General features: G+C 38.7%; 2 protein-coding genes across 3 annotated transcripts in view; both read left to right on the top strand.

Annotated features, from left to right (window-relative positions):
* The window catches only part of LOC6652501 (zwei Ig domain protein zig-8), an 85,575-nt gene that overhangs the window by 60,531 nt on the left and 6,141 nt on the right, over positions 1-18,903 (top strand). The window contains exons 5-8 of one of the 2 annotated variants that reach the window (XM_015176577.3): positions 8,799-8,918; positions 9,039-9,135; positions 9,923-10,020; positions 10,749-12,124. In XM_015176577.3, the coding sequence (XP_015032063.1) occupies positions 8,799-8,918; positions 9,039-9,135; positions 9,923-10,020; positions 10,749-11,074 (641 nt within the window). In that variant the 3' untranslated portion in view covers positions 11,075-12,124. Of the gene's footprint in view, positions 1-8,798; positions 8,919-9,038; positions 9,136-9,922; positions 10,021-10,748; positions 12,125-18,903 lie in introns of those variants that run through there. The other variant, XM_047009817.1, reaches the window with a different exon arrangement.
* Positions 16,181-17,459, top strand: LOC6652502 (keratin, type II cytoskeletal 2 epidermal). Its single transcript, XM_023181211.1, has 2 exons — positions 16,181-16,238; positions 16,300-17,459. Exons 1-2 carry the CDS (start codon positions 16,181-16,183, stop codon positions 17,457-17,459), a joined length of 1,218 nt encoding a protein of 405 aa, XP_023036979.1.

Raw genomic sequence — 18,903 nt, 5'->3', positions numbered from 1 at the left:
CGCCAGGCCCCCTCTCTCTCTCTCACTCTCTCTCTCTCTTTACCCTCATGTATTTTGCGCAATATTTTCGACATTTTAATGCAACCAGCAGCCGCTTCAATTGCTTAAATTACCAAGTTTATGTACACAACTCGACGGAAGTGAGAAGGGAGAAAGGAAAAGGAGTCCACAGAGCCCTTCCCTCAACTAGGTGCTAAACTATGTACGCATAGATAACTGAACGGAGGAGACCAAGTTGTCGCCTGGCCTCGATTTAATTTTGAATACAAGACAAAATTATCAAATATGCTGATAAAGTGAGCAAATTGTAAATGAAATTATGTGTGGCATCTCACTGAAACGAGACAGCCAGCCCAGGCCAGGCACACAGATCGAAGGACCTCCGAGGAGCTCTGAACCGGCGTAGACTGAAGCGAAAAAAGGTGTTGTTAATGTCAAATGAAAAAATTGTGTTTACCCGGGCGAATGTAATCAAGCGAGAGCGCTTCGTAGTTAACTAAAAGATGCGGATGGCGGAGGGCGGGGGGAAATGTTTAAAAATAAATTTAAATTGCTTAGGCGGCAACAAAGACACAACAGAGAAAAGGAGACACACAGTACATTCAGGTAGAGGTACTATCCATAGAGTTGAATAAGTGGCTGCTGCAACTGAGGGACCAGAGAATGCGAAGGATGCGTAAGATCTGGCGAAGATGCGAAAGAAAGAAAAAAAACTGAAATTGACAGCAATTTGAATGCGCAGCTTTGGCTCCGCGTCGGAGATGAAGTTGCCAACCGAGTAGATTGCTCATTTTGGGCTCCATAAAGCAACGCGGCTGGCGTGTTGGTGTCCTGCCGCCAGGATTTGTTGTTGCCTCTGCCTGGCTGCCGCTTTGTTGACATTAGCAGCCAGCAAATTGCATGCAATCAAGCGCAAATAATTTCCCCAGCTCTAAAAATTCGAAGAGACGTTCAATTTGTAAGCATTTCGTGTTGCACATTATGTTTTCTGCTCTTTCCCCCAACACATAACAATGAACCCATCTAAAGGGTAGTCGTATTCAAGAAAGCAGCTCAACAAATTGCTCCCATTTGCTAAACAATCATGTTGAGAAATTTAGAGAGAGAGATAGAGACAAATAAAGACTACATGATCATCTGGCTTCGATAACAAAGAATCGATTTTCCAAATCAATCAATCTATGTACTATTATTCCGTGTAAATTTCAGGGTTGATATTTAATTTCGATTCATAAAAAACGAAGCAAGTCCTTTTAAATGAAATTTGTTGACTGTTGGCCTCAGTTTTTGTTAAATGCAGTAGAAACCGGAATAAGGTGCGCGAAATAAGTAAGTGGGACACAACATTACTATCTATACCAACTAGACCGATAAAGATATTAAAATACAATAAATTTATCTTTAAACTTCTTAAATTTATAAATATATTTCAGCCCATTAAAATGGAAATTTAACGAATTTAACAAAATTAAAAACGAAATAAGTAACTGGGACAAATTGTTAATTTGTGCCCTAATTTTAGAATGAAAAATAAAAACCAACGGAAACAACTTTGAACGATTGAATAGACTTTTCCTCTGTTTTGTACCAAATTCCAATTGCAATTTAATTAAGCGTGTTTTGGAGCATTTGGATGTCCAATTTGTCCGATTCTTGAAAAATAGTCCTTAAAATTTGGAAATTGCTTTCCGGGGGCATAAGACCTTTGAATCAAGATGCCTAAAAGATTTTTTATCGGATTTGTGTCTAGTCTGCTTGTTGACCAGTCTAAAATAAGAATTGGAGAGCATTTTAAATAAGCTTTTGTGAGTTTTGTTGTATAATTGGGTGCATTATCATGCTAGAAAATGTATGTATTCTGGTCAAATTGCACAAAAACGATCTTGGACAAATTAACATAGTTTTGTGCATTTATTTAATGCGTTATAAAACACTTTAGAGTCCTTTCAATAAACTGGAATTCCGTCCATATAATCATATAAAAATTTCTAGACACATGAACTTGTTTTGGAGCGCGCAATGTCGAATTTAACAGCGCTACACCTCGTGTTTATCTAAATTAAACATTTTTGGTTTCATAAAAATGATATTTTTCCACACAGTTCAAACAGAGAGTACAAACTTTGTATTTGTTGGTAAACTGTAAACGAGTGGCTTTATGCCTAAGAAAAAGAAAAATTACTCCCTATTTGGGATGCGCTGATATTTTATTTCATCGCTAGATTTCATATTCAGTTGTCACTCAATATTGGGCGGAACGGGGATTTCCTTTATAATTTTCCCGGTCTTTTAGTCATTTTTCACTGTGTTTTTATTTTCGCCAATATGTTCTGAAATTGAGATCTAATTGAGATCTCCACAAAGTGCCAATTTCATGTGTTTAGCTAACCACAAATGACAGCAAAGCAATCTGTCCCATTTACTTATTTCGTTCGAAAAACTCAACGTTGGCATCTCAAAATTAATGTAACAGGAAAACCCTGTGATACTTTTTCACAATTTTTTGGTCATCGCTGAAGAACAATACAACTAAAATATAGAAGGAAAAGCGAAAACGAAAAACTGCATATTTTGGACAAAATAATGTGATAAGTCTTTGTCCCACTTACTTATTGCGCGCACCTTATGATATTAGTCTTTAACCGTTGTGTGTATCGACAGATGATTGCATAAAATGATTCTTGTGCCAACCCCGTCAAGAAGGATTGGCTGAAAATTTATCATTTGTGATAATAACCTACGATATTGGTAATCTTTTTTTGAAATATAAGGTTTGCTTTAGTTAACCATTTGCTTCGACCTTCAATGTTTTCAAATCAATTGATATTCAGGAAAAGATCTTACTTGTCCTTTACCGATTTAATTCTGAAACGATCCTACTGCTAGCAATGACACATGTATAAGCATATCATTCACATAGACCTTCCGATTTGGCCGTCAGCAGACTCATATAATATAGATAATAGGATCATAATGGTACGTCGGCAATTTCGTCCCACCAATTTGGCGTACCCACCATAGCCGAACTTATCAGCCATTGCAATAAGCGTTGTGCACTTCGTCTTATTCCCATCCAAAGTCTTTAGCTTGGTCAGCGGTACCTCCAGGCGTAAGCTCAGACCGTTGCATCTTGCACGATGTAACTAATTTAACTTTATACTAATTTAGATAACGAATTAATGAATCATTTCGTAGTAAACATGTTTTAATCCTTTGTTTCAACACTCCTTTTAACAACATATAAAGTTTCACTTAACAAATTAAAGTAAATACTTTTTACTCAGCTTTTCCGAACGCAAAAAGCATCTCATTACATTGCAAATTAAATAAATCAGAAATCTATTGGTTACTGCTTTTAAAATATGAATAACTTCAATTTTAATTTCTGTATTGTAGTTCGGCTTAAAATATTCCCATCAAAGAATGAAATGATTGATGGACTGATTTATTATCAATATGTATTGTTTGTGCCATTAATTTGGCTCTTCATATTTAATTTTACTGGTAAATATTTGAGGTGGAATAAACTTTAATTCTTTTTATTTTACAAGAATTATTGAATACTGATGAAAAACAACATTAAAGTCAAATGTTTACAAAAAACATTTATCGACTCATTAAATGTTACGTTTCTTTCGATTTTGAAAAGGATTTTTATGGATTTATATGATTCCATTAAAGCGTTTCAAGGTGAGAGAACGTCGGAGGTGGAACTGATAAAGGCACTGAGATGGCTTCGATTCATTATCACACGAGGTCTTTTGTCTGAACATTTAATCCGCCTCCTTACTAGCGAGCAAATTGCATCTTAGTGCTCCCATTTGCACTGCGGTTTAAAACAAAAACTAAAATGCATATTATTATGCTTATTAAGAGCGCAAATTACCCAACACTTTAGGCAGCTTAAAACTTAAACGATTTGCATTCAACGGAGTAACGAGTGGGAAGCAGTTTGTAGTTGTCGGTTTTTCCGTTGACCCAATTTGCATCGTGGAAATTGAACGTGCGGAAAAGTTTATTTAACTTATTATATATATTATAAAAAATTATAAGTATGCAGAGCACAAAATCAACAAAATGTTTCAAAGAAATCAGCGAACTGCGGCCGACAATCCGACGGATACAGCGAATACAAAAAATGCCAAAAAAAAAAATGGAATGGCATTAAAAACTGCACAAAGGGGGAATTAATTTAAATGCATAAACATTATAAGCATTATACATATCCACTTGATTGTTATATATTGTATTATAAGAGAGATTGCCGAAGCTAATTTCCGCAAGGTGAGACTTAAATACCCTTGCATTTCCCCTGGAAAAATGTCCTGCTAGGTCTTACAGCTTAACCAGATAGAAATATCTTCTTAAAGAGAGTAGCTCAGTTTTGTGACCAATTTTTAACTACCGAATCAAATAAGGTGATCGATCAATCAACCATTATTCCGCAAGATATTGTCAGATTTTAAATTGTTTTTTGGTTTTATTTGTCACACTTTTACTAAACCTCAGAGGGCTATTGACGCGTAACTTCGAGCACCTTGAGCAACTCTCTTTCTCTCTGACAGCTTGTCCTTCAGATTAACTACCTTATTGCCACTTCGATGATCATCTGAATGTTACATGTGAATTTCCAGAATGTGTTGGCGTAGAGAAAAAATCTAGGTAAAAGAGTGGTTGGAGGGATTGGATGGGGTTGGATGTAATATCCTTCAGGGCTTGGAGAGACAAATATCAGATTATAAAGTAATCAAAAATTACAGTGCATACCTTCTTGTCTGCTTTTAAAAAACCTTTCTTCCTTTATCCTTCTTTATTTCTCAGTCGCTTTTAAAGAAGGTTTTACTAATACATTTGTTAGAAATGTGTAATTTTTCTCATTACATATTTTAAACATAATCCTATTCTTCTTATTCATTCTGTGATCCTGTAAGCTGTTATAGTAAACAAATGAAAAATGTTTTGAAATCGATAGATGGTGCGAAAGATTTACATTTAAGAGCGACTCAGAAACGAGAACTGGTCTGATTATTTTACAACTTTTCTCCAAGAAAGTAGATAGAAATTGTAATTCTATTGAAGAATTGAAGTCACGATCTTCTTGAAATTAGGATCAAACCTAGCGCCTAAATTCAACCTGAGCAGGTTAATATAGCTATTTTTAGAACCACTAGTTCTTTCATCAGCAGAAGCTAAATACCTAAATAATAATTTAAGTTATTAGCTTCTTTTCTTATAAAAATCTATACCATAGAGTTACTTTTCTTCAGAATGTCAAACAGTTTGTATATTTAGATGTATCCGTTTCTAGGGTATTAAAAATTATGGAAAAAAAATTGCTGGCACGACAATAAAATGTTTTACCACAATTTCCTTCATTTCGCATCCAAATTACATTCTAGGCCAAAAAATTGCTCTTCAAGCGTTCGTATTGATAAATTACAAGAATATGACAAAAGAAATGGGCCAGAAGTGGTAGAGGAGGAGGAGGAGGAGGAATAGCGAACAGGAGGGATAGAAAAATAGAAGGAGAAGAGCAGAAGTCGAGAGAAGCGAATGATTAATGTCTCTGCAGCAATGCCAAATTATTAATAATAATAATAATCACAACAAAAGAAAATTGTCCAGGTCCCAGGCCTAAGATGAGGAATGAAACTGAGCGGCCTACAGTCGATGGGTGGGGATGTTGGACTAGGCCTTGATGAGGTTTCTGGCATTGGAACGAGATTTTTGACAGCCAAATGAGAATTTTTTGCCAACGGAGAGAGTGGGGGAACTACAAATACTTCATCAATTGTGTGTTTTTGGGGCAATGTGGCTGACTTTTACAAATTGAATTTATTTATTTGATTTGTCAATTAATTCACAGCAATTTGACCTCTCGTGATAGCCCGAAATTTCGCTCGCTTCTGAAGATTAATTATGTCGACGATGTTTTTAAAGAGGCAGTGAAACTTTAAGCGATTTTTCCCACTTATTCTCAAATGTATGTATGTACCTACATATATAGAACATATTAAATTGTTTTCCAGGCAATAAATACCCATCCTCCATTGTCTCTTTCCCGCTCTTGCGCTCCGTCTCCGTCTCTTTCGTGTTGTTACATGTGTGCAAACATACATCAGCATTGGCGAGGGGTAATAAATTTTTACAGCCAGCAAAGGATATGGCTACAGCAAAGTTGCAATGGGCCAAAAAAAAAAAAAAGAAGAACACATAACCAGGCGATGCCAAGGAGCGTTGTGGAAGGGCAGTACAAAGCAGGGGAGGGGGAAAAAAGTATGCCATGTTTTTGTAGAAAAGTTCATTGCCCCAAATGTTTATGGGCATATAGGCTTATGCGCATTTTATGCGCGAAATCAAGAAAAATGAAAATGCATTTTCATGTTTCTACCTTCCAAGAGTATATTTTCCCCCCTTTCCACTTCTTTTCTTCCATTTTGCTTTGGTTGCACAAAAATTTTCCAACAGCCTGAGTGAGTTTTCTCCGTGTATGTGTGTGTGTGTGCGTCTGTGTAAACAAGTCTTAGTCAGTAGTCAGACCTTTGTTTGTCCTGGCCAAAAGGCTGACAGAGAATGAGGCAGAGGGGGAGGGGGGGAAAGCAAAAGTTGCCAGTTATCGTTTGGCATGTGGCCAGAGATCCCAAATTTGGTCTTCTTCGTCTACTTCATGGCCAACCTGGGTCAACATAGTGGCCAAATCTAAATGAAAACTTCAAATATACATGAAGTTTGTCGACCCGAGCCCACCACCCCTCCACTCCCCCGCACTACCCTTCATGCTGTCATTTATAAATTGCCTCCAACACTTAATCTAATTATTGTTAAATAAGCAATTTCACACTATGTCAGCCCAAAGGAAATTTTCCAGTCGCATTTATGTACCTATTCCCCGATGCTAAAAATGCGGGCTCCCCCCTGAACACTTCCAGCAAACAGGCCACAGCTCTTTGGTAAGGTGAGAATTCATGCCCCATTCTCCTTCATATATGTATGTACATACGTGGGAGCGAACAGTCGCGTTGTCAGCTGCACGTGTGGCAATAATTTTTCTGCCATTTTACCTTCCTTTCACCTATCTCCCTCTCTCTGTTTCTCCCACATATTGTTTGCTGATGGTTTGGTTTGGTTTGGTTTCTGGGTTTTGGAGTTGGATTGTGCGGCCAAAAGTCATAGACGCTTAGCTTGCCACTGCCACAATTGTTTTGCCAGCTACAACAACAAACAGCAAGAGCAACACCAACATTCAGCGCTTTCTCTTCTGTCTACGACTCTGACTCTGACTCCGACTCCGACTCCGACTGTTTTTCTTTTTTTGGGAAAATGGGAGGGGGAGTAGAAGAAGAAGGCTTTACTGTGCGGGTCTATAAAACAACCTAGATAATCGCCTAGCTCTCCAGCATGTTTGAATTCCTTTTGGGGTTTGGTTTTCCTTTTTTTTTCTATCACTATTTTCACTTGGCATTTCATTTAGATTAACATTTTCGGTATTCTTTCTCTTCTCCCTTTTGGTGGGGGTGGTAGACTCCAACCTGATTTAATGGCACAGGTTGAAGGGTCTTTAATGTTAAGTATATATACATATAGAGTACCTAACTCTTCGTAGCTTCCAACCCCCTTGGTTTGCCACCTTTCTGTTCGCGGTTGTAAGGCTCATGCAAATCAGCGGGCCTAAAAGTATGCAATACTTTTTTTTCACATCACATATTTTGCCAAATGATTTTTGGTTTTTTTTCCTCTCTGTGCGATTGAATGGTAAACTGTCCCAGTCCTGCGGCAAAAAAAGAAGGAATATGTGAAAGTATACCGCTCTAGTTGCAGACTCCTTTCTACCCACCGTTTAGTTTACTTTTTTTTCAGTTCCAGTTTTAGTGCAATTTATTTCCGCTGGCTTTGCGGTTGTTTAGGGCGGCGAAAGTTGTTTTTTTTTTAATTCTTTTTTTTGCACAAAGCAAAGTTGTAAAATTGCTCTACATGCGGCAAGTTGCAGAGTTGCCGCGTTGCCGCGATGCCGAGTTGCCAGTTTACGAGTTGAGGTATTCTTCGGCAAGAGTGAAAGTGGAGCAAACTTTGTTGTATATGTGGCGGGAGTGTGCCACATTGGTGTGGTATTAGTGGCAATGACGCGGCAAAAAGAAAAAGAAAACAGGAAAATATATTTTATAAGTGCTAGACATATTCCATTAAGGCGACTGTCAGCAGTCATAAACATTTAGCATTTAACATGGAATCGCATTTCGCAGCTGTCCAAGGCGATTTTCGAAGTGAAATCCATTGACACATGGCAACAACAAAAGCCACTTCAATCGTTGACATTTTGATTTGAGAGCTGAAAATGAAAAGTAGCAAATTCATTTTCACACACACACAATTCCATTGAGAGTGGGGAAAGCAACGTCAATGAAAAGCCAAAAACAGAAGTACCAAAAGGAGAAAAAAAAAACAAAACTTCAACAGAAATACACGCTTTAAGTGCAGGTGGCAAGAGGACGAGTGAAGTGGGCAGAGTGGGACTTCCTTCTCCTCTTTATATGGCATAACAAAAGCTTATCGCCCAGCATAATAGAGACACGCGTCTGTGTAATAAAGTAAAGCTCACTCACCCGGTCCCCAGGTCTCAGTTGCCCCCCTAACACACTTGGACGTTATCATTAACAATATTATTATCGTTGTCACAAAAAAAAAAACAAGAAAAGAGGAGGAAAAACCAACTTAAGTGACTTTTTGTTCTCCTCTCTTTTGTATTATTATTATACTCTTCTTGCTTTACGTTTTTTGTTTTTTTTTTTCTTTTTTTGTAGAACTCAAAGCGGAAATCTTTGGGCCCAGCGATCTGATGGTGAAAACTGGCAGCGACATTAACCTAACATGTAAAATTATGCAAGGACCCCACGAGTTGGGCAACATATTCTGGTACAAAGGTGCGTATGCGTAATGAACTTCAATGCGCAAGCCATAGAATTTTTCAGTCTCATTTAAACAATTTAATTTGTTACATTCACCCCTGATGTAAACCCCGTATATCTACATTCGCATTCCAGGCACCGAAATGCTCGATGTGAAGAATGAGAACGAAATTGACAGCGCCATGGCACGCATTCGCGTCGAGGATGATTGGTCCGATGGACTGACTTCAAGGTATGCCCCAGAAAAATTACACCAGACGGAAACTCACAAACATGTTAATGTCAAGTATTTGTATTATTTTGCATTAAAATTCCGCCTCACTTAATTAAGGCCAGAGACAACCAGTCAGTCAGTCAGTCAGCACATGGGCGTAGCAATCCAGAAAAGGGTCCTCAAACAGTTTTTTAAATCATCGACGACTAACTTCTATTGGAAATGTAAAACTGAATAATAATAACAAATTTATGACCAGCCATTAGAAAGTAGTCATTGGAATATATGTACATAGAAAGATCAGCTAACTAACTCAATCAGACAGCCAAATGACATTATGGGGTGCAAAGTTTCGAGATAAAGTTTTTAGAAATAAACCAAGCTATTAACTTTCACTTTTCCATTGCTTAATCCATTTTCATGGATAGTTATTCAGACGAACGTGTCTTTTAATTAGTCCAACAGTTGTACATCAGTTCATCTACCTGATAATCAGCCAGTCCATTTATATATGGTTGTAGTTAACTAACGACACAGATGAACATAAAATGTTAAGGATGCTGCTGCTTTCGAAATGAAAGGACATACAGAAAAAAGTAAGAGAGAAAGAGTCGGGGAGAGTGAGTGAAAGTCATAAAGTAGGAAAAGTTTTTGAATGTTTCCCCTTTTTTGCCCCTCCCATCTCCACAACTTGTTCCCGCCAAAAAAAAAAAAGAAGGAAGAAAAAAGAAACCCATATATGTACAGACATTTCCACTGCCATTCGCATTCACTTTCTCTGCCTTCTCTTCCGTCTACTCCACAGATTAAAAATCAGGCACGCCATGCCCGGCGATACTGGCAACTACACCTGTGTGCCAACGGTGGCAAAAACCTCCAGCGTCTATGTGCACGTAATTATTGGTAAGTAACGGTTGAAAAAGGGTGTGATGGGGGGGACTCCCGGATGGAGGGGAGTGGGTGTGTTGGCTGACAGTTTTGCATGTTTATGACGGGAAGTTGCCTGTTAGCAACGGCGCATTTGCAATTTGTAATGTGCAAGTGCACAACTGGGCGTGGCAGTGCCCATAATTGCATTGCACTCTGCTCTGAGCTGTTCTCAGTTCTCATTTTGTGCAATTGTGTCGTAAAGTAATATATATTCACATACAACCAGCTAGTTATCCAGAAAGTTTTTAAGGCTCTATACAAATTACAACAGATAAGAATTCTTATCATTGGAGATAAAGTAAAATCCCTGCCATAAAGGCACTTTCACACAATTAGCAAGAGATCCTTCTTGCAAACAAAGTATATCCTTGGGAGTCTCTTTCCATTTAGGGTATTGCAAAAGAAACTATATCTCAAAGAATACAATTTTCAATGCTTCATTCTTTTCTGGGTGCAAAAACTGAAAATTGACGCCTTTGCACACTAAATTTTCATAGTAGTTAAGTCAAAAAGAAACTTTCGGACACTTGGCTTTAAGGCAAATCTGATCATGAATGGGTATGGAAAGATGTTTGTCTGTGTGTGTGTGTGTGTGTGTGATACATGTAGTAAATAAAGCATGTTCTCCATGCTCATTAACAACCAATGAACTAACAATGCATTGCTGATTTGCTCGCTTTCTGCTTTCTGGTTTCTAACAGGCGAACACCCCGCGGCCATGCAGCACAATTCAAGCAGCAATAGCAACAGTTTCTACTGCGGCATCTGTTGCATGTTGCTCAGCATTGTCTCCTGCTGCCTGCAGCATTGGTTTGTCAATGTGAGTGGAGGGACGACGAGCTATGGAGGAGGGAGAGTTTCAGCAGCAGTAGGAGCAGCAGCAAGTGAAACCAGGAGAATGTCGGCGAGGTGCTTTCAGCCCACTTCACTACAGCAATGTCCATATGCAAGAAAAACGGCGGCAGCATCTACGGCAGCAACAACAACACTAAGAGAACGCCTTGTGGCAGTTGAATGCATGAGATGAAGGAAGCAATCATAAAGAGAAACGAGAACATACAGAAATGTCAAACTCACCCAAGGTGATGGCGATGACGATGACGGCGAAGATAAAGATGAAGATGATAATGAAGATGGTGATGATGATGATGATCATGAGGATGAGACGATGATGGAGAAGTTCAGTTATGGTTTGTGGTGTATAACTTGAATGTGGAAATCTCTGAAATGCATACACTTAGTGGAAAACATTTTAGCATAAGGCACACGAAACCAAACGAAAAGAAAATACATTTAAAATAATATATTAATATTTCATTTATGCAGATTTACACAGACCATTATCATTATAAAATAAGACTTACTAGCTATAAATATGCTTCATTAACCATACAAACAGCCAAAAGCAACCAACCAAGCAGAAACCTTTATCTCTCCTCCACATCCGCATCCGCACTCGCCTATTTGCATTCGCAATTGCATTTACAACTGAGAAATTTCATCATTTTCGACGTTTCTCTTTCTCTATCTCTCTCCCTATCTCTGTCTCTGTCTCTGTCTCTGACTCTATCTCTCGTGACTGCCAATGAAGAAAAAGATTTTGGCAATCATTGAAATGCATATGCATTAATAGGTACATATACTTCTATAGGTAACTGTACAATGTTTAATTGAATTGTGAATTCGTAGATTCGATTTTTTTTCGAAATGTTTGCTGTAAATAAGAGCCATTTAAGAAGATTTTAGAACAAACACTAAAAGATGCATAAAACACACAAACCGAAAATAAGAAACGCATTGAAAACTTATAAATAGAGAAATTTTTGTATTGTATTCGAGCATTTAAGTTATAGTTGTAAACTTTTAGTACTAACTGTAAGCCTTCGTCTCAAATTAGCAGTGTCAAAGCAGTCTAAATTGATTCAATCCTGTTTCATCAGCCAGACCCATTTGCCACCTACATTTACATAATTATATAGTTGTTTTTTAATTGTATATACATATAATGAATGAATTTTTGGCTCACAACAACATAAATGAAATCAAGATATATCCAACAAATAGACATATATATATACATACATACATATAAATATATATATATTTGTGTATTGATAAATGCAATTTATAATTGTGCTTATCGGTAATTGATACGAATGCCAGGCAAACGAGCAAGCACTCACTGTAAATAAACTCATTAGTAGACAAAGCTGTAATTTTAATTAACTTAATATGATACAACCCCAATGGAAAACAAAAAAAAATGAGGAAAAAAAACAGACACAACAACTAAAATAAATAAAATTTAAAATGTTGAAATTCATTTTAGTCTGTATGTGGCACAATCAATATCAAAGACAAAATCAAAATTGGCCATTACCCGGAACAAAAGGGCAAGCAACAGCACATACACACTCACTCACGCAGACACACGTCTACACACAGTCACCTACATACACATGTACACCCACAAACACCGACAAAGAAAATAGAAGAAACGACTTAGTAAAAAATTTCCATACCAAAGAATCTCGAATGATCAGATCGCATGGATCGATTAATCGATAGCAAGGTCTTACAAAAGAAAGGTAACACATCTTGTAAATAATAACGAATTTTTGCATTAACCAAAGACAGGCGATAAACTAATATATTAACTATTATTAAACTAACATCAAGAAGCATACAAATGGACAAGAAAATGATTCAATTTGTCTCACATTAAGTGTTATATGTAAGAAGAATCTAATGATTATTATATCATCATTAACAGCAACAACAACAACAACAACAAAAAGAGATCTAGCAAATACAATAAATTCTACAAATATATATACATATATATGTGCATATATATATCTACATATATAGGAATGTTTAACGAAACAAATACAAAACAAAACCAAACCCTCACACAGACATAAAATCACACAAAATGATGAAATAAAAATTATGATTTAGAAAATTTAATAAAAAAAAAACTTGAATTGTTTATCTGCTCAAACGGAAGAACTTTGGGCATCCGATAAGGTAAATATACAGCTAATTATTAAGATTTCTGTTCGAAATATATTGAAAAAAATATGGAAATGTTTGAACCGTTAAAACATGTTTTTGTTTTTCCCAGTCAGTTATTTCTTTTATTTGTCAGTCCAAGCCAAAATGGGAAAACTATTCAAGTTGGCCAAGTGGCCAGTTATTTAGGCAACAGAATAACGAGGATCATCCAGATTCGAATCCCAAGCTAGTGAATTGATAAAGTTTCGTCTAAACCGATGGCCATATAGACCTTATGGTTAGATTGATTATTTTACAGCTATGTTTCAGCTATATATTTCAAATTAAACTTTAATTAAAGAAAATAATATAAAATGCGTAAAAACTTTTAAACAACTGAAACAAATCACAAATATAAGTATTTCAAGTTCAGCTTTTATTGAAAGAAAGTAAACTGAAAAGTATCAAATGTTTTAAGGAACTGAATATTGATTGGACGGTATGAGACATCTGAAATGGAACCAAAGAGTTTGGAAAAATAAAATTTATTTATAATGAGCCAAATACCAACATGATTATTCGAGGTTTCCCCTGTTTCGGTACTTAACACAGACAGAAATTTTCATGCAATTTTTTCTCACTGTATATCATTGAATATGTCTTTTAGTAAAAAATTCTAAAATTCGTTTTTATATTCTTATTAAATATGGGAAAATTTAAACGAATATTACGTCCATGATGTCTTTATAATGAGAAATGACTATATGACTTCACAAAAAGTGTCAATATTATATTTTTCACAATTCTGCTAATGTTAACTTATTTGTCTTGAAACATAAATACCATTTAGATTTTTGGGTTACGTTTACATTTAATAAATTTAAATTCAGACGCTTACAACTTTGATGAGAGAAGCAACAGACAAAATAGTTTATATTAGTCGTCAAAAGTCTAACACCTGCCCCTGCCCCGCGCTCTGCCCACGTCCATATTCGAATATGGAACCGGTTCAACGCACCTTTTAATGCGTTCATTGACTTGTTTGAATCAGAATCTGACTGAATGTGTATCAACTTACCGAATTTAATTTATTTAAATAAATTTTTTTTTTTTTTTGGGTTTCGTTGATTGCAATTTTTTTGGCCTTTTTTAAACCATATTTAGTAGAAGAAACATTTACCGTTTGGTTTTATGGACCAACGCTTCTTAAATATGGTTGACAAATGTATAAATAAACCCAGATATGAGTGAACAGAGTTTAGTATTTTTGCACGGGTTTTTAGATCACAATGCAACTCTCCCTGGTCAGGTATTTGGCTATGCTGTTTCTTCTGGGCATTAGCTGGGCAGGTGGGTAAACGATCGCATTGAGAATCCAAGCGAAATTCATCATCATGATATTATTCACCACAGCACCTCAGCCCCAGGGCAGCGACAAAAAAGAGCAGCTTGTCCGTGTCTATAGGATCGATGAGAAGCAATATGAACGAGTGCTCAAACTAACCGAGGGCAAGAACGTGATATCAGAGGCCCGACTGATCAACGGAGGCTTTGCCACCGTAAGTGAGAGCCTCAGTTCGGGTTGGCACTCTTTGCTGCGTATCGTGGGTCTCACTACAATCAGCAAGGCCGACGAGGAGGCCAAATTGGATATTGATGGTCAGCCTTTGTGCGTCATTAAGACCAGAGAGGGTGAGGGTCAATTCCGAGACGACACCTCTGCTCGGAGCTCTGGCAGCGCCTATGACGTGGACGAAGTTGATGAGGAGCCTATCCACTGCATTGTTGTGCTCAACAACGGTCACGAACAGGAACAAGAGTTGCCCAGTGTAGAACATAGCCCAAGTTTTAGCAACTATTGGTCCACCCCGGAAGTACAAGAACCGCAATATGCATCTGGCCAAGACCTAAATGAGCCAGCTAAGATGGAAGTGGTGCAGCAACCGGTTGTAGAGGCAGACGAGAAAAAGAAGACCCAAGACCAGTCAGCTGAGAAAGAACAGGCACAAGAGAAAGAGGAAGAACAGCGGGAAGAAGAAGCAGAGGAAGAAGTTACAACGGAGTCGCCGCCAAAGCCCAAATTAGCCAAGAAGAACACCAAAACGAATACCTACACAAAGTCAACATCAAATGACTTGTCATCGCGTCAATTTGGTCCATACCAATACCCTCAATACCCCCAATACCCTCAATACCCACCACCACCACCACCACCACCACCACCTCCACAATATGGCATTTACAATCCTTATCCAATTGGCCAACAACAATTTGGAGGTCCCCCACCTTACGGCTTCTACAACCCTCAGCTGACTAGCCCCTATGGTCCCTACGTCCCACAGCCTTACCAGCCTTACAATGTTCCTTTTGGTTTTTATAAATCTTACGATCAGTCTAATAATGACCATCACGATATTGATGGCGATGACGATGATAATCTGTATAACGAATCTTCCTACGAAGTAGTCGCTGAACCCGAAATTCAATACGATAAAGAAGGTGACAACTATTGGGGTTATGATAATGAATAGTTTTATGATAAATAAATAAATAATTGTACGAAATATCAAAAATGATTGTTTTTTTGTTTGGTTAAATTGATAAATGATTATTAGATAGATTTGCAGATGTTTAGGAATGTCGAATGATATCAAGTCAATCAAACAATGCAAATGAGGGGGAAATGTTTTCTCCGTAGTAAAATTAATCATAGCCACTATCGGGCTTTGCCTTTTCTCACGATCTGTTGATAATTTGCGAGCTCATTTCTCCATGACGATTGTACATTAGAATCGCTTATCATGCAAATCTCACCATAAATGTATTCATGTTATTAACTGAGCCACCAAACGACTTAAAACAGTCATAAAAATAGCCATGTTTAGTATTTTTTTGGGCTTGGCTTGGGAGACGGCAAAAGAATTGGGTCAGTATGTAAATTATGCAAATTCTCAAGATAATTATGGCCAAGCATTAAACTGTATTTGCGGCATTTGAGCCATTTTGGCTATTTGAATGACAATGCCATAAGAGGGGAAGATCTTGAATCATTAACTTGACGAGAGCGATCACAACGAAAGTCAATCGACGTATATAAGTCAATGTCGAAAGCAGTGCCAACTTATTCGTGATCGGAATGAAGATCTTTATACTTCTGGCAGTGCTAGCTCTGAGCTTTGCCGCCGCCAAGGCTGGTAAGTTACCGTATCCTCGTGTTGTGTCGCCTTTATCACCTATATTACCGTCTCCACTCAGGCACAAGTCGTCCTCAGTTGTTGCGATTGCATCAGGTAACGCGAGCGGAATACAATGAATTGCTCCGTCTAACTCAGGGTGAGAAGGAAGTCCCTGAGGCCCGCCTTCTAAGCAGCCCGATTGCTGGCATCAAGGGTCTGGCAGCTGGTGTTAAGAGTGGTTTTGCCGCTGGCAGTTTCATCCCATCGTTATTCAGCTCAACCGAGCCACCAAAGAAAGTGGTCAACAAGAAGGGTTACCCCCTGTGCGTTATCTCTGCCACCAATGTGGATGTCAATGAGGATGATGACGATGAAAACGATGGCAAAGACGCCGGTAAATCTTTAACCTTTACCTATGAGCCAAACAGTGATTCCAGCAGTGGAAGTGGAAGTGGCAGTGGAAGCGGAAGCGGAAGTGGACATGGTAGTGGACATGGTAGTGGGCACGGCAGTGGAAGTGGTCATGGCAGTGGAAGTGGTCATGGCAGTGGAAGTGGTCATGGCAGTGGAAGTGGTCATGGCAGTGGAAGCGGCAGTGGCAGTGGTAGTAGTATTGATGTCGATGATACCACAACTGTGAATTGCATTTTGGTGACAACGGATCCTAATAGCAGCACAGGAAGCGGATCCGGGAGCAGCTCTGGAAGCGGCAGCAGCTCTGGAAGCGGTAGCAGCTCGGGAAGCGGCAGCAGCTCTGGAAGCGGTAGCAGCTCGGGAAGCGGCAGCAGCTCTGGAAGCGGTAGTGGAACAAAACCTAACCATGGAAATAAGCCCCCTCCATATGGACCTCCACCATTTGGTTACCCTCCATATGCACCATATCCATTCCCACCATATGGTTATCCTGGTGGTTATCCTCCATTTCCATTTGCTTTCCCGCCCCCATATGGCTACCCACCTCCACCAAAGCAACGTTATCTCGACTATGAAGAAGAACGTTCTTTAGAGGATGCTAGCGATGCCATCGATGCCTACAATAGCTATTACTATCAGCAAACTCCAGTTACAACTCACCGAAAACGCTCCCGTGCCCACAAGCAGGTAGTACCGAACTCGGGTTACCAACCAGCCAGCTATCCCAAGCAGGAATATGCTTCCAACTATCCGAAAGTAGTGCGTAACTATGGCTTAACCGATCCTGCTCCTGTCTATGTTAAGTCGCCGCAATACGAGCAGTAAGCAAATTGTATGCGATTCCTCGAATAGAGTTCAAAACTAGAAGTAAATAAAACGAAAACGAATATTTAACTTATTTCTCTATTGTTAATCGCTAGAAATCACTGAAACAGCAGAGTAGTACACTGAAATCGCATTTGTCGGTTTTAATTGGAACTTAAAATTGAATGGCAGAGTTGTTTCGGTTCAATCATTTGCAGCCTGAGTACAAATCCATCGCACATCTATAAGAGGTATGAGAGATAGGAGGGAGGCAGATCGAAAGTGTTACGAGGTCCTGCCCACTAACAATGCACAGGACAAAAAAAAAGAAAAGAAAAACAAAACAGAAAAAAGCGAAACGTTGATCTAGGCAGCAAAACATCGTCCGGGCATACAAACAAGCAACATTACAGTGCCTCACATACACATATGTACACTTACGTATGTGGGTGGCTGTGGCAAGCGACAACTGCAAGTGCAACACATCGTTGCGTTTTGTAGAAGCTCTCTTCGTTGCCCCTCTATGGAGCGTAACCAGCGCAAGGACAACGAAGGACACATCCAGACACAGAGACACCAACACACACACACACACACACACACATGAAAGAGAATAAATTAAAGAACAACTCAAAATATCCGCGGGGCAATTTTACAGTTACACTGAACAGTGGGCGTGGCGATTTGTACGCCCAACGCCATACGCCTACGCCTGTTTGCTGTTAAGTGCAAGTGCATCGATGGCACCCACAAATACACACGCACAAACACACACACGCTCTCTCCCTCTCTCAATGAGAGAGAGAAGCTGAAACAAAGACAGAGATAGAGACACTCGCCTTTGGCCTCAATGCGTTTTCTATCCTACTCTCTCAGCGTGTCTCTTATTCCCTCATTCTTTCTAGTGTGTATTGCGCCTATGTACTGCAAAATAATTACTTTCATATCCAGCGGCAATTAAATTCATTTAGTTTGGCATACTACCACCATCCCCACCCCTCCCCGTCATACCATTGGCCATCCTTCTAGCATCTCTGCAATAAGCTGACACACTGCACACTCCTATTAAGACATTCATTCATTCCGAACTCAACAGAACGGCTGACTGGCTTATGCTTGTGGCTGTTGAACCCGTTTTGCTTTCACGTCCTCTGATCGCTCCCCCTCTTCCTCCCCCTCCATTCAACTCAACTCTAAACTATGTCAACTGTTAACTTTTTTAGCCGCTGGCATTCTGCTTGTATGGCTTTGCATGTTTTTCAAGGACTCTCTACATAGTTTATCCAACAACACATCACCCAGAGTCAGAGTCAGAGATCCCCCAACAATATGTACATACATACGCATATACATATGTATGTATTTGGGACACTGCAGTGGGCCAGGCGTGAAATGTTTCCAAATTGCTGAGGGGAAGTCTGTCTGTACAAAAATTGCCGAAAATAAAGTGAAAAGAAGCATATTG

This window comes from Drosophila willistoni, assembly GCF_018902025.1.
Source record: "Drosophila willistoni isolate 14030-0811.24 chromosome 2L unlocalized genomic scaffold, UCI_dwil_1.1 Seg168, whole genome shotgun sequence".
Taxonomy (NCBI): domain Eukaryota; kingdom Metazoa; phylum Arthropoda; class Insecta; order Diptera; family Drosophilidae; genus Drosophila; species Drosophila willistoni.
The sequence above is the reverse complement of the archived record's forward strand: the minus strand, read 5'-3'. Positions and strand labels throughout refer to the sequence as shown.

Coding starts and splice junctions, on each gene's coding strand:
- LOC6652502 (XM_023181211.1), top strand. CDS start 16,181: ATGAAGATCTTTATACTTCTGGCAGTGCTAGCTCTGAGCTTTGCCGCC. Junction 16,239..16,299: donor CTTTGCCGCCGCCAAGGCTG/GTAAGTTACCGT, acceptor GTCTCCACTCAG/GCACAAGTCGTCCTCAGTTG.